Below are 23757 nucleotides of genomic sequence, written 5' to 3'. Positions count from 1 at the left end.
CTAACCTTGGAGCTCTTGTTACAAAATGAGATATCTAAAATGCCCTGGGGATTGGTAACCCAAGTCTCCAATTCTTGGATTCAGTGTGTATCTCTAAAAATAGCTAAGTGGGCGAGGAGTTTCACAGCTTTGTCACCCTGATCGATTACCCATTAGCTGGAATACAAACAAAAATATAGTTCACTTGTAATTAATGTTCACTCACTTGTATTACCCAAGAGCTGCATTATTTAGAGCTGCATTACCCACACAGTGAATAAACATATGATAAGGAATGATTATGGTAAGGGCAGAGTCACACACTCCGATCCAGGGAGATTAGTCGCCTGGCGACATCTCCCCCGAACTTCCTCTCCGCCCGCTAGAATGTAAATCGTCGGCGGGATGGCACTCGGAACGCTTTGTTTTCGGAAGTCGTCCGCAGTTTCCTCATGAGACAACTTTGGGCGACTTCGGAGAATGAAGCACACCGATTGCCATCCCGGCCGGCGATTTACATTCTAGCCGACGGGAGTCAGTTCGGGGGGGATTAGTTGTAATCTTCCCTCTGAGCGTGTGTCTCTGCCGTAAGGATTTAATGTACAACAGCACACAATAAGAGGCTCACAGCACAAAGCAAATGGAGCTATAAAACCCTTCGCCTCCCAAGTTTCAAACAACATGGTCAAAAGATGAATTTAAAAAAGAATAAAGAAGTTAAAAAAGTAAGACCACTAGTAAAATCAGATTGAATACGTCAGATACATTGCACCACAGAGAGCAGGGCCGAGATTGGGCAGCTGCTCCGGAAGGATAAATACAAACACAATCTGACAGTTCCTGGGAAAGGCCTGAGCATGATTTTATATACCCCAAAAAGGTTTCTGTACATTCTAGTCTGTATTTCACTTTCACTTTGGACATTAGTACCTGGGTTCCCCAGTGTCCATTAATATTCAAGATGTACAGGCCACGCCCCATCTAGGAACACAGAGTACGCTGAATATGTACCCCGAAGCTGAGAAACACCCATGCATACATACATACATACATACATACCCTCACCATGTGCACTGAATATTCCCATTCCCTCCTATAGGCAGAATGAAGCCGATACCTCCCTGTGCCACAGTATTGCCTGCTCACTCCATACAAACTAAGCAGAGCACCAACGCTACACATCCAATGTCACAGAAGTAAAAGAATTGCCATGTCTTCAATTCAGTAATGATTTCCATTGGTTGAAATCAACATGTACGTGCCTAGAAGAGAAAAGGTTACACGGAAACAAGCCATTTATGTTACCTGGGAGAAATACAGGGGTTTTGTATTTATAGTTAGGGACAGATTTATGAAGGGTTGAAGTGAAAATTTTAATTTTTGAGTTTATTTTAGTGAAATTTGACTAGGAAATAGTTAAATTTAAAAAAAAAAAAAAGTCCCTTTAAGAATTTGGATTTGACTATTCACCACCTTAACCTGTCGAACTGCTGTTTAAGCCTATGTGGACATCCTGGGATCACTTTGGAGTAGTTTGCTGCCTTCCTGAAAATCGAGTTTTTAATCGAATTCGATTCGAGTTTGCGGGACGATCCCATCCACCAGAGTTTCAAAAATTTGAATTTTTTGAAAAATTTTGATTGGTCATTTTTTTTTATACGAATTTATAGTTTATGAGAGTTTTTACAAACTTCAACCCTTGATCAATCTGCCCCTTAATGAGGAGTCCATTAGTGAACAGAAACTGCAATGCTTCGATCAATCCTATTCTTTGAAAGCAGATACTGTCCAATTCCGTAGGTAGCCTTGGCATAATGGGAAGCAAAGGGAAAGTCCTGATAATAGGACGTTAATCTACATCCAGTGCTTTCAGCTGTCTCTCAGTCTCTTCATCCAAGATGATTTGGATTTGGAAGCGGATGGTGGACCTTTGGCTGTGGATGGGGCTTTTGCCATCTGTAAGAATCAAGGAGAACCCAAAAATACACACATTTGGAATGTATGGGCCTTGAATTTATAAAAATACACAACAGTAGGGCCAAATCAACTCATACCTTTCCTGAGATTTCCATTCCAATTTCATCCAACACCTGGTTCACAATGTCTTGGATTTCTTCTTCAGATTCAAGTGTGTCTAGTTTTGTTTTACACATGGATATATGGTGGGTGTTGCACAGATTATCTGCCATGAGCACCCGTACATTCTTCTCCTTTCATAAAACTCTCTGATGCAAACTATAGCAGATTCTCAGGCAAACGGATGCGTCATTTACACAAAAGTGGAGAGCTCAACCCAATCCCAAAATAAAAACTTGTAAGTGCAGGGTGCTTACCCGGAAGACCCTTACCTTGCATAGGGGTCAGTGGAGAAATAGCAAAAAATTCGGATGCACACCTGTTTGTTGAAATTGTGTCCAAAGGTCACTGTCAGTAGTGATAAGCAAATTTATTCGGCAGCCATGGATTTGCCCCAAAATTCAGAAAATCACCATGAGCGAATATTTAGCAAAACTGAAATTCGCTGCAGGAAAATTTGCCATGAAAAGTGTAGTATTAAAGTCTCCCATTACATAAAGGGGTGAGCACTCTTTAATTTACAGTTGTGACCCTACTATTGTAGGAAATAATTGCTATATTTTACATATAAAAGAGAGTCATGTTTCTAGGTAGTAAAGTCTCCAGTGTAGTGAGAGGGTATCAGAGACAGAACATCATACAATACAGAACAATAAATTCCATAAGCACCATTACACAATCACAATAGTAAATATAGAACAAGAACATGAAAAACAACACAACCCCCTCAAACCCTTTTGTTTTTGAACATTTTTTGTTTTGCAGTTCTTGGGATGGGAATTTAAACTTTATTCTGGTTGAAAGAAGCTAATCACCATAGCAACCACGCAGCATTTTGGAGATCAGAATTTCCTCATGAATAGTAGAACAAGTAATACAGAAAAAAAAAATGAAGCCTCAGTCATTTTATTGCTATGTTGCCAGTGTTAGTTGCAGAATTGAAAGAGAAGATCAAGGCTAATAATTTAAAAAAGAAAATACGGTAAGAATAATGAAGACTAAAGTTGCTTAGACATGATACCAAGTTGTTACTCTTTAAAAACTGACCCCCCTCAAAACTTGGGAGTTCTTAGAAAGGACCATAACCCTTTATTTCTACACATGCTACCCTACATCATGATTAAAGGGATACTGTCACACTGACTACACTGAAATCCATTTCTCAAAAGAGCAAACAGATTTTTTTATATTCAATTTTGAAATCTGACATGGGGCTAGACATACTGTCAATTTCCCAGCTGCCCCAAGTCATGTGACTTGTGTTCTGATAAACTTCAATCACTCTTTACTGCTGTACTGCAAGTTGGAGTGATATCACCCCCCCTCCCCCCCCCAGCAGCCAAACAAAAGAACAATGGGAAGGTAACCAGATAACAGCTCCCTAACACAAGATAACAGCTGCCTGGTAGATCTAAGAACAACATTCAATAGTAAAAACCCATGTCCCACTGAGACACATTCAGTTACATTGAGAAGGAAAAACAGCAGCCTGCCAGAAAGCATTTCTCTCCTAAAGTGCAGGCACAAGTCACATGACCAGGGGCAGCTGGGAGATGGACAAAATGTCTAGCCCCATGTCAGATTTCAAAATTGAATATAAAAAATCTGTTTGCTCTTTTGAGAAATGGATTTCAGTGCAGTATATTTCTGCTGGAGCAGCACTATTAACTGATGCGTTTTTAAAAAAAAAAAAAAAAACATGTTTTCCGATGACAGGATCCCTTTAACTTTATTCCTCAATTAGCTTTATGAAATTGACAGTTGAACAAATTGGTGCCTTCATCATTCACAGATGGCCTACACAGTAGAATGTTGTAACCCCTTTTAATCATAGGGTGAGGCTTACCTTAGTTCAGAAAGCCTTGGCTAAAATGATCTTCCTCTTATACAAAAATACTCATCTACCATCTCAGAGAAATATGCTACTGTTCTTTCTGGGAGCAAGACTCATAATTAGGGAGTGCCGTTAATGCAGTTAACGCTTGATTAAGGTTTAAATACAGGGTTGGTTATGGCGCAATATTTCTGGAAGAAAAAAAAATGGATGATATGTACATTGGGCAATTCTTTATTAATAAACCAAATACAGTAACTGTTGATGAGAATGAGAAAACACTACACAGAGATGAATGCTAGCAACTTCCATTCTAAAAATCACAAAAATCTCAAATACTGATTTTACTTGTGAAGTTATTTTGTCTATTCTAACATATCTACTAAAAGTAAAGTCGAATACCTTTTTGATATAAATGTGCACTTCCCCTCAGTACTAGACTAATGTGAACTAATCACACACTAGAACTTATCGGGCAGATCTTCAGGTTGTTTATCCAAATCTCTATGAAAAATCACTCAAAATATTAGAAAAAAAAAAAAAGTTTTTTTGAACAGATGCCGAGTAATAATGTTCCCATAGGCAGACATTTTAGCCACAACACAAAAATAAATTGGCAAAAATACATTTATATATTCCATGGATTCCAGGAAAAAGTTTGAAACATGAAAACAATGTTTACTGTGCTCACTAAGTGTATATCTGCAGTGATACCCAGTGCTCAGGTTCTCCCAATTTGGAAGAAATAAACAAATGGACATTTTACAACTTTGAAAAAATACTCGATGTTTCATAGAGTATCAATGCTGGTTAGGTCTTCAGGTTGATGGAGTATTGTAGTACTGTCCAAAATTCCAGTTGGCTGGATAGTTGTACTATAAAGAAAATTAAAAACAGTAAACATTTTTTTACAGGAAAATAAATTATAAATGTCCATACAATGTGCTGTACAGGTTTGGGACCTGTTATCCAGAATGCTCAGGACCTGGGGTTTTCTGGATAAGGAATCTTTCAGGATATGGATCGCAATACCTTAAGTCTACTAACAACATTTTAATATTAATTAAACCCAATAGGATTGTTTTGCCTCAAAAACAGATTCATTATATCTTAATTGGGATCACATTATTACAGAGAAAAAGGAAATTTTTTTTTTTTTTTAAAAAAATGAATTTGATTAAAATTGAGTTTATGGGAGATGGACTTCCAGTAATTTGGAGCTTTCCGGGTAATAGAATTCCAGATAACAGATCCCATACCTGTATTGCTTAAATTATGCCTCTTCCATTTTACATTATTTCTTAAAGGGATAATGTCATGGGAAAAAAAACATTTTTCAAAATGAATCAGTTAATAGTGCTGCTCCAGCAGAATTCTACACTGAAATCCATTTCTCAAAAGAGCAAACTGATTTTTTTATATTCAATTTTGAAATCTGACATGGGGCTAGACATTTTGTCAATTTCCCAGCTGCCCCTGGTCATGTGACTTGTGCCTGCACTTTAGGAGAGAAATGCTTTCTGACAGGCTGCTGTTTTTCCTTCTCAATGTAACTGAATGTGTCTCAGTGAGACATGGGTTTTTACTATTTAGTGCTGTTCTTAGATCTACCAGGCAGCTGTTATTTTGTGTTAGGGAGCTGTTATCTGGTTACCTTCCCATTGTTCTTTTGTTTGGCTGCTGGGGGGGAAAGGAAGGGGTGATATCACTCCAACTTGCAGTACAGCAGTAAAGAGTGATTGAAGTTTATCAGAGCACAAGTCACATGACTTGGGGCAGCTGGGAAATTGACAATATGTCTAGCCCCATGTCAGATTTCAAAATTGAATATAAAAAAATCTGTTTGCTCTTTTGAGAAATGGATTTCAGTGCAGAATTCTGCTGGAGCAGCACTATTAACCGATTCATTTTGAAAAAAAAATTTTTTCCCATGACAGTATCCCTTTAATACCATCCCCACGCCCCCTATTTTACAGCCTGGAATTACAATGGATTTAATTGGCATTTGTACAATTGATATACTCTACTTAAAGTAAAGTTATAATCACTGGATGGTGCTTAATTGACTGCAATTACAACAAAGATTTTTGCACGAAATACACATTTGCAACCTGAACTTTGATTGGACCACTGCAGAACATCAACTCATTGTCCTTAGGGTTTAGTTCTCATGTAAGAAACAAATATGGCTTAAAAATGCAATACAGGCATGGGACCTGTTATCCAGAATGCTAGGAACCTGGGGTTTTCCAGATAATGAATCTTTCCGTAATTTGGATCTTCATACCTCAAGTCTACCAGAAAATCATGTAAACATTAAGTAAACCCAACAGGCTGGTTTTGCTTCCAATAAAGGTTAATATCTTCGTTTGGATCAAGTACAAGCTGCTGTTTTATTATTACAGAGAAAAGGGAAATAATTTTTAAATATTTGGATTATTTGGATAAAATGGAGTCTATGGGAGACAGCCTTTCTGTAATTGTGAGCTTTCTGGTTAACAGGTTTGTGGATAACAGATCCTATACCTGTATTATATATACACTTAATTTACTGCACTCGCCTAGGGATTAAGCAAGCTTATGAAAGTGGTGACCAATGTGTTCAAAGTTGTGCAATCTTGTATTTCAACAGGTCATCTTTTGCGAGTTCAGCTTCTACCAACAGGAGGGAGAAAACTGATAAAGAAAAATTACTCCTCCTCTGGACTGCTCTATATTCTTTTGGCTTAGCCCCACCAATCCAGTTTTTAAAATAAAATGGCAAGATTAAACCCCAATAACCAGAATAGAAAAGAAACAACATTGCAGTGGAGGGTGACACTACAGAGGAACAACCTTCCAAGAGGGCCAACAACTACAGTCATGAATAATTTTTTACTCTTTTTTTTTTTTTTTTTTTATATAAAGTCCTCACCAAAGTAATGCAGGGCAATAAATAAATTAAAACAAAAACACCTGAATTGGTCGAGTAAAGCAGGAGGGATCTAGGAGAGGAAGTTTCTTTCTTGACGGATATTAGTTTCCTGCCTGCTTCCCAGTCAAACAATTTGCCAACTGTTTGATAGGGAGGCAAATCGATTTTTTGTAACAAATCTAAAAAAGCAGCAATCTACACAATTTTTAGGTTCTCATACCTGATACCAGCTCCCATAGTTATATCCTGACGGAGTTGTATCCATGTTTGCAGTGGTAACTGGAACTGAAGCGACTGTACCCATTTCTTCTGCATGCAGTCGCTTTGTTTCTGGCTGCTCCAACCTAAAATTCACACATTATCCTATCACTAATAAAATCCATATCATTTAAAAGTACAGCTGGAGAATAATTAAGTTAAAGGGATCATTCACCTTTAAACTAAATGTTATTATGATGTAGAGTGACACTCTGAGACAATTTGCATTTGGTTTTATTAGTTTGTGGTTTTTGAGTTATTTAGCTTTTTATTCAGCAGCTCTCTAGTTTGTAATTTCAGCTGGCTGCTATGGTCAAAATTACCCTAGCAACCATGCATTGATATAAATAAGAGATATGGAATATGAATAGGAGAGGCAATAAAAAGTAGCAATAACAATACATTTGTTGCATTACAGAGCATTTGTTTTTTAGATGGGGTCAATGACCCCCTCATTTCAAAGCTGGGAAAAGTCAACAGTTAAAAAACTAGGAAATAAAGACTAACTGAAAAGTTGATTAGAATTGCCATTTCTATAAACAATAACTTAAAGGTGATCCACCCCTTTAATTGGGAAATGTACACAAACCTCTGTTCAACACAAGTAAACTTAGCAGTATATTTTCAGCTTAATTTGGAATATGGAATTTAAATTCCATATTTCTTTCTTCATTGATCTCATGTTGAAAAAAAAAGGGGGTGTACTGGCCCTTTTAAGTAGACAATGAAAAAGTTAAGATTTTTAAGTTGAAGCAGAAACCAATAACATTACTTTTCAAAAAAATTTTTTTACCCGTTTTCAGCTTTCCTCTTCAAATCTTGATCTTTTAGAAGCTTCTGATGCTCATTGTATGTATCCAACAACCTGGGATGTATCAAGCTTACAGTTAACAGATTGTGGCACAAGTGAAATATATTTTGACAGATATTAGGAGGCATTTTTTTAAACAAAATTCCTGGACTTTCAGCTATAGCTCAGGAGAATCATTTCACACAAAAAAAAAAAAAGTGCTCACCACATATAGGAAAATGTGATGGTGCTTTATTTTGTGTGCCTAAAAAAACATGCCTAAAAATTTAAAAACCCTATGGACTTGTGTTGAGGTACCTTGCATCTTGATGGAGTGGCTCATCCCTTCATTTCCATTTTTTTTTTTTTTTTTTAATTATAGGTGGAGCATCCTGAAAACTGATCAAAATGTTAGCGGAAAACCAACTTAGTTTTCAGGTAACATTTTAAAACATAACATACCCAAAAAAATCCAGTAGACTTCAGATAGATAGAAAGACGTGTCTGGTAACATTCCTGAATATATGAATGCTTAATGTTACTATAAAGTATTGTGGAGGAGAAATAATGGTTTGGGGCAGTGTCGGTGTAAGCAAATTTAAATATTACAATTCATTGCTTGCTACTTTAGGGAACCAGTTTGACAAAGGCCTTTTCTTGTTTAAACATAACTCTACTATAAGGTATTACATAACTGGTTTACAGAGATTGAAGTTAAAAATGGGCTGACTCAAATGAACACCTGCAGCATCAAGCACGATTACCCAACTTCACGAAGGCTCATGTTGCTGGATGGAAGAAAAATCTACCATTAATATTCCATTACCTAAAGGTAACTCTTCTTCAAAGAGGAAAGGCTTTTACAGCTACATAAAAAGACCAACTTCATATTAATATCTTAGGGCTGAGAAAGATGTTGGAGAGGCAGATGTCTGCAATACTGTGTGCAGGTCAGGTAAAGTATCTCAATCATTTCATTAGGGACGGTATGCAATTCTTAAGATATTCACCTTTTTATCCTGAGGGTAACTAATGTTAAAGGAAAACTATACCCCCCAAACAATGTAGGTCTCTATAAAAAGATAAAGATATTGCATAAAACAGCTCATAAGTAAAACCCTGCTTCGTGTAAATAAACCATTTTCAAAATAATATACTTTTTTAGTAGTACCGGTATGTGCCATTAGGTAATCATAATTAGAAAATTGCCATTTTAAAAAATAAGGGCCGCCCCCTGGGATCATATGATTCACTGTGCACACAAACATACCAACAAACCATACGTCTTAGGTCACATGAGCCAATTAACAGACAGTTGTGTCTTTTGCTTCAACACTGCTTCCTGTTACAGTTAGAGTTGTAGTATTTCTGGTCAGGTGATCTCTGAGACAGCACACAGACCATCACGAAATGGTGGCTCAAGGCAAGAGATGTAAAAGGGCAACATTTAAATATATATTCCAGATTGGTAAGATTCTTTAATACGCCACTTAATATGATGTAAACTGTTGCTTAAGTGTTGATTTTAGGGGTATAGTTTTCCTTTTATGGTTTAAATTCCATAGTGTTAACAACTAAGGCTGAATTGGCCCCCGACACTTGTTGAAGACACATGGGGGGGCCCTTGCAGATATACAGCATATCTGTTATTTTCAATAAAAATGGCTGCCTACATGTAAGCTTATTTTTATAATTTGTGGGAAAGCTTCTGAAGCAAATATCTTCCACCTGCACTGGCTAAAAGTACATCACATTAAAATACATAGAAAACCTTTACTGGTCCTTTAAAGTATGAAATCATGGGACACATCCATCTTTAGGGACTTGCAAAAGAAATAGCTTAAAGGAGAAGGAAAGGTTAAAACTAAGTAAGCCTTATCAGAAAGGTCCATCTAAATATACCAGTAAACCCCCAAAGTAGTGCTGCTCTGAGTCCCCTGTCAAAAGAAACACTGCATTTCTTTCCTTCTATTGTGTACACATGGGCTTCTGTGTCAGACTTCCTGCCTTCAGAATAAACCTCATTGCCCTGGGCAAGAGCATGCTCAGTTTGCTCCTCTTCCCCCGCCCCCCTCCCTTCTCTACTGTAATCTGAGCCCAGAGCAGGGAGAGACTCAGGCAGGAAGTGATGTCACACCACATTAATACTGCAGCTCCTATCCTAAACAAACAGAGTTTTTAGAGCTTTTTACTCAGGTATGGTAAAACATTCTACAGAATAAATATAGCATTCTAGCTTGCACTATTGCAGCTAATCTATTGGTAATAAAATGCCTCTGTAGCTTTCCTTCTCCTTTAAGTGCACAACTATGTTTGAAGAACAAAACAATTCAACTTACTTGTTAACATTAGAACCAAAATCTTCTAAGAATTCAACTTTTCTTTGCGAAAATGTAACTCTCATTGCTATAGACATTGGACTTTTTATTGCTTTGTCAAAAGCCGCTAAAATGTTCTCTTCATTCTGCTTGAAATCACAATTATATTCTAGTTCCAGTAAATTGAGGTACAACTTTGTATTTTCCTGAAATCAAAATGAACAAGAAGACCAGATAAGAACAACATTTCCAAAAATCAACCGCAACATTGGTTAAGGACTGTTGTCTACATGCAGTAACACAAAGATTAGATACAGACACACTTGGTTCATCACCGCTAGCTGTGGTGTACAGTAAAAACAAATGTAAATGCTTATAATGTGGTCAAATAAGGTGTCAAACAGGACCCATTGATATAAAACCATAAAGAACACCTACCTTGTCTTTCTTTATGGCATCAGACAACACTTTCCTTGCTTTCACAACATTAGCTTGCACTTTGAAAAGGTGCCTGGCAAGCTTAATTGCATAGAAAGACGAGTCACTGCTAGTTTTTGCTTTGTTCATGGCTTCTTCCAATAATTTTTCTGCTTCTTTTACATTTTCATGTCTTCTCTCTAAGTTTACCCTTCGCAACCGAACCATAGCCAGACCCTCTACAGCTGTTTCTATATTTTTTAGTATCTGTCTCGCTTCCTCTAGGTTACCTATGAAACCAAAGAACATTAAAATAACTACCAGTTGCCAAAAACTTGACCTTTAAAGTAAAGTTGGAAAGGGATAAGAGCAAGTAATAACATGTCAAAAGCAAAGTTCCTCATTGATTGACCATAGGATGTGTGATTGCAATAGGGACTGATGTGAATCATGTATAATCTGTAAAGAGCTGCAAAATATTTCGGCACTATATAAAGAATAGTGATAAATATATTGCTGCCTATAGGTTGTATAACATCTGTCCTAATACAAGGCTAAGTGTAGAGGAGAAACCTAGCATTTATGATGGAATTTTATAAAAGTTCACTCTTTCCAACTTCTTTTGTGTCTTACTTTTGTTATCTAAGGAAATTATTTTGGGATATGCGAGTGCTTGTGCAATTTCTTGTTTTGAATGTTTCCTATCAATCAAATTCTTTATACACTTAATAATCACATAGGCAGATCCAACACATCTGCATTGCAATCTGGTTGCTGAAAGGAGAATTATCTTTCTTACCAAGGGACCTGTGGTAAACATGAACAGTTGCAGTGGAGGTTAGTGATGATAAATGTCTGGTTAAGAAACTAGGTGTAACGTTAGGTAACTGAGGATGGAGTTTGGTTCAAATAAAAATTAACAAAGTCAATGTTCTGTTTCACTATTAGTGGCCTCTTACCCTGTTGCTCTTCAAATGCAGCCCATAATAAATGAACCATAGGTTTCTTCGCCAGATGCACTTGACATGCTCTACTGTAAACATGTCTCACCCCCTCCACACTGTGATTCTCCATATACTTGGCATACTAAACACAAAAGAATAAAATGCATTATTGTCTCTGTCAATGTAAGGAATGTGCAAGAGAAGAATAAAATTCTATTTTTTTTTTTAAACCCAATCAGCACCTTTATTGAACCACTAGACTAGATTCTGTAAGGAAGGGCGAAGAGAGGCAACGCCGTTGGCTTATGCAGCAGTCAAATCTGGTTGCAAGCAGACCATCCCCTAATGCAATAGATATAGTTATAGATGAACACAATTTAACAAGTGTACAGATGGGTTAGGTAGGAGATCAAATATATCAAATGTAATATGTTGGGGGAATGATGCTGTACCTTGATCCAAAACTCCTCATAGCAGGCACAAGCAATGACGCATCTTTCGAAAAGAATAACAATGCGTTCATTTGACCCATTCTCTAGCTCAAAGTCCAAATATTCTTTCCAATTATTAAGCTGTGCTTTCTCCAAAGGCTTAACATGAAAGTAAGGTCGTTTTATCTTCAAAGGAAAAGGGAGAAAGCATGATCAGATTACAGATCTGGTATTAAGGTGGAAAAAAACAAGATCCAGGCAAATATCACTAACATCAAAAAAAATTAAAGTGTTTTAAAGTCATGAAAACATAATGTACTATTGTACTGCACTGGTACAACTGGTGTAATTGCTTCAGAAACTCTACAATCATTTATAAAACAAGCTGCTGTGGGGACAGACATTCAAAGCTGAAAAGGCACAGGATACCAAGCAGATAACAGATAAGCTCTATAGTATACAATGGGAGTCTTCAGAACTTAAAGGGATACTGTCATGGGAAAAAAAAAATTTTTCAAAATGAATCAGTTAATAGTGCTGCTCCAGCAGAATTTTGCACTGAAATCCATTTCTCAAAAGTGCAAATAGATTTTTTTATATTCAATTTTGAAATCTGACATGGGGCTAGACATTTTGTCAATTTCCCAGCTGCCCCTGGTCATGTGGATGCCACACGAGTACGTTTTCTGACTAAAATCTGCCCACTGTGCAAAGTGACATTCATGAGCATTCATTGAGGGGAACATCAGTGTTTTCTCTAGCAGTGTGACATTAGCCTAAACATTATGATAACTCAGTGATATATTCCATGCAACAAATAAAAATGAAACATACTGCTTCTTCAAAGTTCCACCTCTTGCTGACTTCATGCTCATTGAGATTAAAAATCTCCTGATGAACTTCAATTATACGATGACGCATGTTTTCAACTTCTGTAGTACGCTAAAATAAAATATTTGATTATTACACAAGTTTTCATTATTAACTGGTTTTAAATTGTGTAGGCATTTAGATATTTAGAAGAATAATGGTCTTTGTACTCAAAAGTATATGGCTGGGCCGCCACATTATTCCCCAAGGGGAAAACTTCAGAGCTCCTTGGCAAATGTGCACTGGATAGTAAACTATGATAACCAATACATGAGTTATGTTCAGCCAACTGCAAGTAAAATCTATGAAAGTACAAAATGTTATTAATTGCACTGGGTTACTGACCAGGTGGAAGCCTGCCCTGCATTTGTAAAAGAGGCTTTGCAATCCAGTATCTGTACACAGAAATGCAGTATTCTTTCAAAAGCAGTAGGTATGTGTGGAGAGAGGAAGAATTACATGCCTCCCCACTTTAAAGGAGAACTAAACTACCTGCGATGTCCCCACTGGCCCCCCCTCCGTTGGCTTACCCTAGAATTCGGTCCCCTTATGAAAGTGACCGCACATGCAAAATGAGCGTAGGGAAGCTCATGGACGCCATCTTCTTCTCTTCGGTAATCTTCATGTAATGAGCAGCGTAATGGCACATGCGCAGTTGGAGCAATCTTCCGGGTCGCGACAACTGCGCATGCACCGAAAGAGACGAAAATTGCCGAAGGGGAGGAAGAAGATACTAAGATTACCGAAGAGAAGAAAATGGCGCCTGTGAGCTCCACTGCGCTCACTCTGCATGTGTGGTCTCTATTTCAAGAGGGGACAGAATTCTGGGGTAAGATTGTGCAGGGGGAAGGCAGCCCAAAAGAGGGGGGGGGGCAGTCGGGACTTAACATCGCAGGGGGTTTAGTTCTCCTTTAAAGGAGAAGGACAGGTTAAAGCTAAGTAAACCTTATCAGATAGGTCTATGAATACACCAGTAAACACTCAAAGTAGTGCTGCTCAGAGTTCTGTCAAAAGAAACACCACATTTCTTTCCTTCTATTGTCGGCTTCTGTATCAGACTTCCTGTTTTCAGCTTAAACCTCCAGGGCTTGGGTTTGAGCATGCTCAGTTTGCTCCTCTCTCCCTTCCCTCCCTGCTGTAAACTGAGCTCAGAGCTATGAGCGAGCAGGGAGAGACTCAGGCAGGAAGTGATGTCACAGCAAGATAATATGGCAGCAACAATCCTAAACAGACAGTGTCTAGAGCTGGTTACTCGGGTATGGTAAAGCATTCTACAGACTAAATATAGTGTTATAGCTTGCATGGTTGCGGCTAATCTATTGGCGGTAGAAAGCTACCAAGGCAGTTTTTCTCCTTTAGTAACGTTTTACAGAAAGCAGCCGTCCTAGCAGATTCCAAAAGATCAGTCCTACTACAGTGCACAGGGGGCCAGAGTGGGGCTGGGGAAAAAATGTGGACGATGCACCCTCTAAAAGAGACCTGGGGAGAACACTGGGAAGCAATAAGATCTTTCTTAGTCAACTCAGAGAGAGACAAGGACAGATCTTCTGTGTATTGTACGATGGGAAAAAATGTATGCACTCTACATTTTATAAAAATGAATTTCATATTTCAGTGGTGCCTTTTTAAACATAAAAACAAATGCTAAACAACACACCTTTGCAGGGTCTTTTATCTCCTCAAGCCCAGAAGGAATATCATCATTTGTTCCACCATGCAGAGTCATAGAAGCAAGCTCCTTTCGAAGTTCGATAAACTTTTCAGATGTTAAAAATTCTCTAGGCAAATGTCCCTGAATATGTTCTTTAAACCTAGCAAGGCAATAAATCCATTATAAGGTTTTAAACTAAGCAAGCATACAAATTAAGTTATATAAAGAAGGTTATACAACCTATTATTCACAGGGCATGGATTTCATCTACAAATGAATAGTGAAAAATGCATAAAAGGAAACTAGTAAATGGTCCAGTCTCATACAGCTACTTGGAAAGCTATACTGAAGAGTTCACACCACAAATGTATCAAGTTCAAATACTTGGCAAGATCATCAATAATAATATAGGTGTTGGAGGCTTTGCAGAGGCCTTGAAACTTATCATGTCCAAATGGTACTGGTAATGTTCTGACATTTGGTAAGAAGGGGATACAGTTGCATTTTTAGAGTGGGAGTGTGTGTGTGTGGGGGGGGGGAGTGTGTGTGGGGTAGTGTGTATGTATGTAGGTATGTATGTATATACAGGGTTCTTCTATTTTCTGAAACTAGCCTTTCCAAAAATTCTAATTCCTTTGATAAGATTCCTGACGCGGTTTGTTTTTTTAAATATTATTTTCATTAAAGTCCTCATTTAAAGACGTCAGTGGAAATTGCTCCCTCCCTCCAAAAAAAATAAATAAATAAAAAATACAAAAGGGAGAATGCATAAGTGAACGCTATATGTTGCCTGCTACTCCTACTTCTTCCCAGCTTTCCAGGTCAGAAATCTTGAATATGATCAAGCAAAGAAACAATAGCAGAGAGTCTGCACACTCAGAAAAAGCATACAGGAGCCAGTTCATAAATATTTTTTAAAAACACCTAGACACTTAACTTATAATTCGCAAAGTTTAAAGTTCACAAGGATTGACTGAAATGCAGATTAACTGCTCAAACTTTAATGTTTATTGTTTAACACAACATGTTTCGAGTCTCATGAGACTCGAAACATGTTGTGTTAAACAATAAACATTGAAGTTTGAGCAGTTAATCTGCGTTCGAGTCGATCCTTGTGAACTTTAAACTTTGTGAATATTTCAGCAGCACACACGGCGGAGGCGCATCGCTTGGAACTCGACTAACAATCGTTGTTGCATTTGGTTAGAGGTAACAGCATCACTTCTTTTTGGATTCATTTATAATTCGCAAAGTCTTTATTAAGAAATAATTTACAGATTCTCCGCTTGTGCTACTCTTCAGAAACGGCGACGATCCATCGTGCGGCACACAATTTTTCTCCCTCGGCTAGCTCCTATAGAAGGAAGGGAGGAGAAATAGAGCGCCACACGTCGCCCTGTCGCCGTTTCTGAAGAGGATCGCAAGCGGAGAATCTGTAAGTTATTTCTTAATAAAGACTTTGCGAATTTAAAGTTAAACCTGTCTAAAAAAAAATTTATGTTACTGGTCTTTTAAAAATGGACTATTAGTTTCCTTTTATCACCTCTTGCTCTGATGCTGTTCCCAAACCAACATTCCCTAAAATTTTTTTTTGTTTTTGTTAGAAGAAGCTATAAAAACTGCAAATGGACTTTGTGAGTGTGGGGGCATTAGCGGTTATTTCTCATGAAACAAAGGACATGGCTGTCACACCAGCCTCATATATTCTCCACTTATTCGCCAGCAGACAACTACAGACAAAGAATAGTCTTACTCAGTGCTACAGAATTATTCACTACAACAAATATGTTTATTTGCAAGTTTACGATGCCATCTTGGAAAGCATGGAGTGCTATATGAAAATAAAAAAAAAAACTACAGACAAAGAAAGAATTGTCTAACTCAGTGCTACATAATTATTCACAACAACAAATAGCAGGGATCAGATTATATATGAGTTTACGGTGATATTTAAAAATGGAGCACTTGGAAAAGCTTAGGACCTCCAGCTGAACAGCCGCCTACAAGTCCAATAAATAGTGAATGTCTATGGCATCTTAAAATGGTATTGGAATCTACAGACTCTCAGTATAGGCCTAATAATTTACCTATAACCTATCAGATTTAGTCTACCAAATTAGCCATCATTAAGGCAAATAAATAATTGATATTGGATACATTTGGAAAAGTAACTGCTTTTAGCTGCAATTTACACATAACTAAAATAATTTACAATTTGTAATTACATGTATATAGATGCTTAATCGTTTGAGTGTAGACCCCCTTGTATTTAAAGGGGTTGTTCACCTTCAAACAACTACCGGTAGTTGTTTTCCGATAGATCAGCAGAAATAACCACTTTTTTCAATTGCTTTCTATTTTATGTGTGTCACCGGTTTTCTGATTCTGAAGTATAAAGTAATTTTTCACCTGCTGAAGCAGCTCGGAGAGGGGGGGGGGTTGCCAGCCCTGTAAAATGTTCTTAATTGATACATTTCTCTGCTGAACAGAATCTCTGGGTTTCATTACAGGCAGCTGTTAGATTTGAAACAATAGTTGCTAATAATACAGCGATGCTGCTGAGAAACGCATCAACTAAATGTTGCAAAATGATAACAGTTTAGAGTCTGTATCTGAATTTCGGAGCTGCCAGACAAACACCAGAGACCGGAATATTCAACTTTAAACTTAGATTGGGAACACAAGTAAAAATTAACTAATGGAAAGTATTTATTTCTGGGGAACAATCTGTAAAACAACTGAACTGAAAAAAAAGTGTTTGGAAGGTGAACAACCTATTAATCACCATTTCCTTTAAAAAGGAGATGGGAGTCGGCATTTTCATGGGCCCTGTCCAAAGGTGGGATGGTAAAGAATCTTAAATCTCTGCCAACCTCTATTATGGTTATTAGAAAAATATGTCACACACATACATATCAGACAGACATGCGCATTTACTTTACAGCCAGACTGCAAATTTTGACATTTGAATGCTGCTTAAAAAAAATAAAAAAAAATAAATGTTGTGCAAAAAAAAAATATGAAACTATTGCTCTTATTAAAGCAGCTTCACTATAGCAAAAGGTTTTTGTCTGGGTGCCTCTCGGTTTTCTCTAACTTACCGCTGAAAATGAAGACTGTAGAATTGGGTAGGAATCCCAAGAAGCCGGCTGTAAATTGATGTGACACCACTCAAGTTGACCTGTTCCGTTTCCCAATTAATATACATTTCCCATAGCTTGTCAGATCTGAAGTCTAGCCCTGCTGAAACAACTGCATGCTCAAAGGTTCTAAAAGGCAAAATAAAGACAGACGTTTTAAAAATAAGACTAAACTGTTTCTGCTTTGTTCACTTAATAGACAGCTGAAGCCTCTTTATTCAGTAGGTGCAGGGCAAACAATGTAATTTTAACACTTAAAGGACCAGTAACATAAAAAAAAAATTAAATGGTGTTATTTTTTCGTTAAAAAGAAACAAAGACAGTTCTCTTTTAATTCGCAAAACTTTTATTAAGAAATTACTTACCAATTTTTTGCTTGTGTAATTTCTTAATAAAAACTTCGCGAATTAAAAGTGAAAACGGTCTTGGTGGTTTTTTTTGTTACAAAGAAATATTTAAAAAAAAAAAAAAAAAAAAAAAAAATGTTACTGGTCTTTTAACATCCTGTAATCTATGATCTGCTGTACACCCTGACTTCTTCATGCAGATTATGCTCAACAAACAGATCCAATTGTTGAACCAGTCAGGCTGATAAAATATTGCTCACTGGGCTAAAGCAATCTGAAGACATATGTAAAAGCTCTGCTCAGAGACTCCAGGTTGCTAAAAAACAGCAATTGTGATAGGAGATGCCAAAAACATCTCTCTTGGCTCCTCTACTGTAAAGGAACAACAATTCTTCTGAGATTTTGCCCTAAACTTTGAGAAAAGGAGTCTTTATTGGATACTAATTTCATTGAGATTAGTGAACTGAATATTTTTACAGCCTTTTCCACTGCTTTGTAGACGTATTATTATTATACTTTATTTATATTGCCCAGATCATCAGTTCATGGCAGCTTAGTGTGATCACAACGCCCAAAAATGCTAGAACAGAATTCACTTGACTTGGATTGATAAAGATCTAATAAGTCAATTACAAATGGAGACTTTACAAAACATGAAGTGGACCAGCATAAAGACTTACAGATACAACATTTTGTTTTTTATCGGGCGAATTTATCAAATAAAAAGTAACATTTGCAGTTTGGCTAGGGTTCCCTAAATTTGTGAACACAACTGTATCAGCAGAATTATTCTACCAAAATTAAAAATAGAGAGTATGTCTGCTTAGGTAAACAATAAAGAAAGCAGAGTGGTAACTGGAGTGCTGCAGTGATGGACCAGTGCCATAGATTTTACAATCCCTTGAAATCTGAGATAATTGAAATACAGACTTGTGTTTGTATAAACATTCATAAACTCACCCTCTTAATGTAAGACTTGTCTCTGGGTCTGCAGGATCTAAAGTTTCTTTCAAGAAATTAAGATAATGCATCCAAAGATCAACACTTAATGTGATAGCTTGAATGCCCCTTCTATACACCTAGAAAGGAAAGTCAAAAAAGAAGAAAAAAAATAAAGCAAAGAGAACAATATCTTAACCAAAATGATACCTTAAGCACTTGTATCCGGTCAACCTTACAAATGCTATATATTTGGAATTGCATTTAAATAATCTGCCATTACCATTGGGGTGGAGGTTGAATAGAACATGGCATATGTTCTGAGCTCCACTTGCGGAGTGTCTTGATCTTCAAGGCGCAGCTGTATTCTTAGCAGGAGCTGAGTGCTGGCTTTGGGGTACAGACCATAGGGCACAGACCCATTAGAAACTCATTCACGGCGTCTGACCAAAAATTCAATCAATAACATGTAGAAAAAAAATTGACTAGCAAAATAATACTGCCATTGGGTGGGGAAAAAAATCAAAATAAGCAACATTAAAACCCTGCCCTACTTGTTAAGCTGCAGTGTAAAACAGAAACTTGCACTGCAAAGCTTGACAAACTGTGGAAGATTAACGCACCTGTCAACAAAGAAAGGAAATTATTAGCTACAAATGTCACAGAAAGTGACAAATGTCCAATATATTACTCCTTTAACCTTACATGGGGTGGGAAGTGGCCTTACGGTGGCCATATTGATTTTCACCAGTCATAACCATACCAGCTTACCTCATCAGCTTCCAATATGTTATTGTTCTTTTTTTCCAAGTCTGCATATTTCTTCCAGTAGCCATAACAATAAGGATAATGTGCAAGAAACGCATCAAAGGCTTTCCGAACAGCAAACAGATGATTCTAAGAAGAAAAAAAAAACAGCCTGCTGAAAATCTAATTGCTATTTGCAAATTCACAATCTTTAGCAATTACAGACCTCCAATACACTTGACAAATCCTCATATATGCATGTCACTTCTACCAGACATCATAACACAGAAGTCTTCTAAAGGTTAACACTATTTTGGCGTTACACTCTGACGTTAACTTAATTTCAGCATAGTACACTCTTCTTTTGCATTGTTAAGAACTGTAACTTCCAGATTACTCTAAATGTAAAATTAGCTATAAATTTACCAGAACCCCAGAAGTGTCTGCATGGCCATGATACCCTACATACTCAAGAGTGGGCCGCTATCTTATATGTTCAGATTTTGAGAAATAAAGCGGCAATGTTCAGTTAAAAAAAAAAAACTGAGCAACTTTGAGTCAACAATATAAATTTTGAACATGTATGTGCTTTAAAGCAATGCAATGCAAATGCTCTTTAGAACACCTCAGTGCACACACTTATTTAACAAAGATCTACTTACCTCTTGTTCTACATATTGTAACAAGTATGTCCAAGTGTTAAAGTCTTCAGGATAAGCTTGTACAGATTTCCAATACTTTTCAAAATCTGGAGGAAGAGGTGGAGTATGTGGTTCTGTTGCTGGCAAAGGGGGTTCTGCAGCTGGCAAAGGAGGTTCTGCTGCTGGCAAAGGAGGTTCTACAGCTGGAGACTGTGATCCAGTTGCACAGTGTTCAGGAGACTGCTCCATCTCAAGCACTTCTACAATATCTTTAGTAAAATCTATTTCCTCTTGAGAGGTCTGCTTTGAAGCTTGCATAGATGTCTTCCGAGTATTGCTCAATGCAGTCATTTCTAAGGGCAAATAAATAAATACAGGATCATACATTGCAATACACATTTGCTTTTGGTCAGAAATATTTGATACCGACTCTGTTTAACAATATCAGTGCTTTGAAAACCTTATCAACTCAGTACATAAACTAGTGTCGCCAAAAATAAAAGTTACTCTTTGGACCAAGTTATTTCTATGGACTAAATATATGTGTTTCAGGAATCAGAGATCATGATATAGATATATATATATATATATATATATATATAGATATATAGATATATATATAGATATATATAGATATATATATATATATATAAATAAAATCCTTTTTAAGATGGCTTACTACCACTTTTGATATATATATATATATATATATATAGAGATATATATAGAGATATATATAGATATATAGATATATAGAGATATATAGAGATATATATATAGATATATATAGATATATATATATATATATAGATATATATATATATATAGATAGTGAAAAAGGATTGCGGCACTCACAGGGTTTTAGTGAAAAAACAAAAAATGTTTTATTATTAAGCCTCAACGTTTCGATCCCCCACAGGGATCTTCGTCTTTGCTCCTGACGAAGATCCCTGTGGGGGATCGAAACGTTGAGGCTTAATAATAAAACATTTTTTGTTTTTTCACTAAAACCCTGTGAGTGCCGCAATCCTTTTTCACTGCTTATTTCCCATGCTGGCACCCAGGTATTAATTTTGTCTACGGAGTGCACCATTCCTTTGGTTATATTTATATATATAGATATAGATATATATAGATAGATATAGATATATATATAGATATATATATCTATCTTCTGAAAACTAAGTTCTCTGAGTGCCATCCCGCTGGCGATTAAGATTCTTATGAGGGCCCTGTAACGCCTGCCCCCCCCCCCCTCTGTAGTTACTACCCTGCTGCCAGGTTCCATTTTACTTCAAGGAAACATTTGCAAAACGGTGAAAATTTGAAGGAAAAAAAAAAAAAGGCATTATTTTCACATATCTTCATTCAGTTTTTAGACTTTTTTTCCACTGTACATATTGTGCTATCTTTGGGCTACTTTTGAAGTGACTCTTGGCTAGTTTTGGGCTGGTTTTGTAGCCGATTTTACAAATTAGATTGCAATGCTTTGGAAAAACACAGTGCTCCAGGATAAACTGTAAATAGTAAATGTGATCTGGGGTGCTCTGGCTTTAGGGAGTGGTACGGCAAATGATTTGTAGCAGAGACAGGGCTGACCAGCACTTAAGACGGATCCACAGGACCAGAGAAAATTGTTTAAAATTTGTACAAAGTTTAAAAAAACAAATGTATATTTGCATCTCCATCCGCCCCTACGCGTTTCGCACTTAGCCCACGTCTAAGTGCCCTGAGTGGGTGCGAAACGCGTAGGTCGGATGGAGATGCAAATTTACATTTTTTTTTTTCAAACTTTGTACAAATAATTTTTTTTTTTATAAACGATTTTCTTTGGTCCTGTGGATCTGTCTGAGTGCCATTCGGGCCTGTCCCTTCTACAGATCGTTTGCCGTACCACTGTGGATCCGTCTATGAGTGCCGGTCAGTCCTGTCCCTTTAAAAATTAGACCTGACAACCCAGTATAGGATCAGGAATCCACCACTCAGGCCCTGGCATTTCAGGTACACAGAGGCCCAATCAGCCCACACAGTGGCCCAACACAGCCCCCACTAAATACTGACTTTCTATGGGACCTTATAGCAGCACCCACAGATTGCCAGTCCGGGCCTGCCACCACTACAGCATAAACCACGGCACGGGTCTCGTCTATAAGAACTACAGCCTCCCGTTTCAAGAAGTTACTTCACAGCAAGTTACTCATCCTGCACTCGTGCAGTTAAACAGCGGCCTAGTGAGCTGCTTTACTACCTCAGTTACTGAGCCGAGTAACCCTCTCCCTCTGTTTCCCCCTTTCACTCCCACAGGTATAACTACATTCCGCACGTCGTTTAAGAAGTTACCACACGAGTTTCAATTCTGCAGCCGTCGAAGAGCTGAATGAAAATGTCCAACGCAACTCACCCAGCAGTATCTCCCATAAGACGCTGAAAGGGGACCTTTACTATAAATAACAGCTCCTAATTTTGCCACCACGAAGGCTAAAAGGGAAAGAATACCACACGCTTAGTCCGCTCGACCGCCCCGTGGAAGTCGCGCACGCAAAGAGCAGCGCGATAACGTCATCATTTGCGTGCGCGGCTCGCAATGGAACGCACGCACGCAAGCGCCCTCTAGACGTCTGTACGTGGGTAGTGTTTCTGGCAGTCCGGGCCGGAGGCTTCAGCTGCCCCTCTTATTTGGGGGCAAGATGCCATTTGCATGCTGGTATTTGGTAGAGGCGCCCACAGGGGTACTCCGCACTTGTTGAATGCGAAGTCTGGTAGCGGGTGAGATGTTAATTCAGGGCAACATAAACCCTCAAAGCACCTTATTTATGACTAGGGCCCTTCCACCAATAACAACACGGACTGGCTGTCTGATCTTTCAATCTAGTACAGTCTTACCTGATGTCGTGTCTCGTTCACGGGCAGTTTGTTCAAACGTCACCTCCTTGAAAATGTTTCGCTTTGTGAGAGGATATTTGCGAAGATTGGGAAAAGCAGATGTTTATAACATCCCTCCCAGCATTTTGCAAAGGAAGAGGAATGGCCACGCCCATTTGTGTGGTCACGCCCCTACTAGCCATGTTCATTTTACAAAATTTGACAGGTTTTGAACCCATTTCTGTAGTTTTTATTTGCTAACGAAAGTGAATTGCCCCTTAAAGCTGCAAGTCACAGTTTCTCCAAAAGACCTGCTTATCTTAAACGGTTACAATTGTTTCATTGATTATATTATATTGTTATACATTCACCGGTCATATATTTTGGGCTCTCTGCCAAAAGCCAATTAAGTTTAAAGGAGAAGGAAACCCTGTAGAAAAAACCCATACCACACGTAGACCCCCCTTCCTCCTCCCCCCAGGCTAAATGCCCCATACTTAATCCTCGTCGCAGATTCTGGCAGCGGACTTCATGGCATCTATCTTCTGGCTGCTCTGTAAGATGACTGGGACATCGGTATGTCGGCGCATGTGCAGTTG

At 37.8% G+C, this 23757-nt stretch overlaps 1 protein-coding gene across 2 annotated transcripts; it reads right to left on the bottom strand.

The window, feature by feature from the left end:
* Positions 1 to 4107: 4107 nt before the first annotated feature.
* Positions 4108 to 23200, bottom strand: prpf39.1.S (pre-mRNA processing factor 39 S homeolog). Of its 2 annotated transcripts, none has more exons than XM_018232376.2 (14): positions 23180 to 23200; positions 20318 to 20649; positions 19680 to 19805; positions 18930 to 19048; positions 17584 to 17751; positions 14489 to 14642; positions 12796 to 12903; positions 11983 to 12147; positions 11546 to 11672; positions 10608 to 10876; positions 10191 to 10375; positions 7855 to 7926; positions 7024 to 7147; positions 4108 to 4764 (listed from the first exon to the last, which is right to left on the bottom strand). In XM_018232376.2, the coding sequence occupies exons 2-14, from the start codon at positions 20645 to 20647 to the stop codon at positions 4708 to 4710; spliced, it is 2004 nt and encodes a 667-aa protein (XP_018087865.1). In that variant the 5' UTR covers positions 20648 to 20649; positions 23180 to 23200; the 3' UTR covers positions 4108 to 4707. The 2 variants fall into 2 exon arrangements, with proteins under 2 accessions (XP_018087865.1, XP_018087864.1); XM_018232375.2 differs by lacking the exon at positions 23180 to 23200 and adding an exon at positions 22698 to 22855.
* Positions 23201 to 23757: the final 557 nt, after the last annotated feature.

Source organism: Xenopus laevis, chromosome 8S (assembly GCF_017654675.1).
Source record: "Xenopus laevis strain J_2021 chromosome 8S, Xenopus_laevis_v10.1, whole genome shotgun sequence".
Taxonomy (NCBI): Eukaryota; Metazoa; Chordata; class Amphibia; order Anura; family Pipidae; genus Xenopus; species Xenopus laevis.
Note: the sequence above shows the minus strand (reverse complement) of the source record. Positions and strands in the feature narration are given on the sequence as shown.

Bases quoted from the DNA above. Each gene is read 5' to 3' on its own strand.
- prpf39.1.S (XM_018232376.2), bottom strand. From the start codon at position 20,647: ATGACTGCATTGAGCAATACTCGGAAGACATCTATGCAAGCTTCAAAG. The intron at 11,673-11,982 runs GTACAGCATCAT...TTTTGTGTTTAG, and splicing joins ATGAGGAGTTTTGGATCAAG to TATGCCAAGTATATGGAGAA. The intron at 10,877-11,545 runs GTAAGAGGCCAC...TTGGTTTCATAG, and splicing joins TGCATTTGAAGAGCAACAGG to GTAACCTAGAGGAAGCGAGA.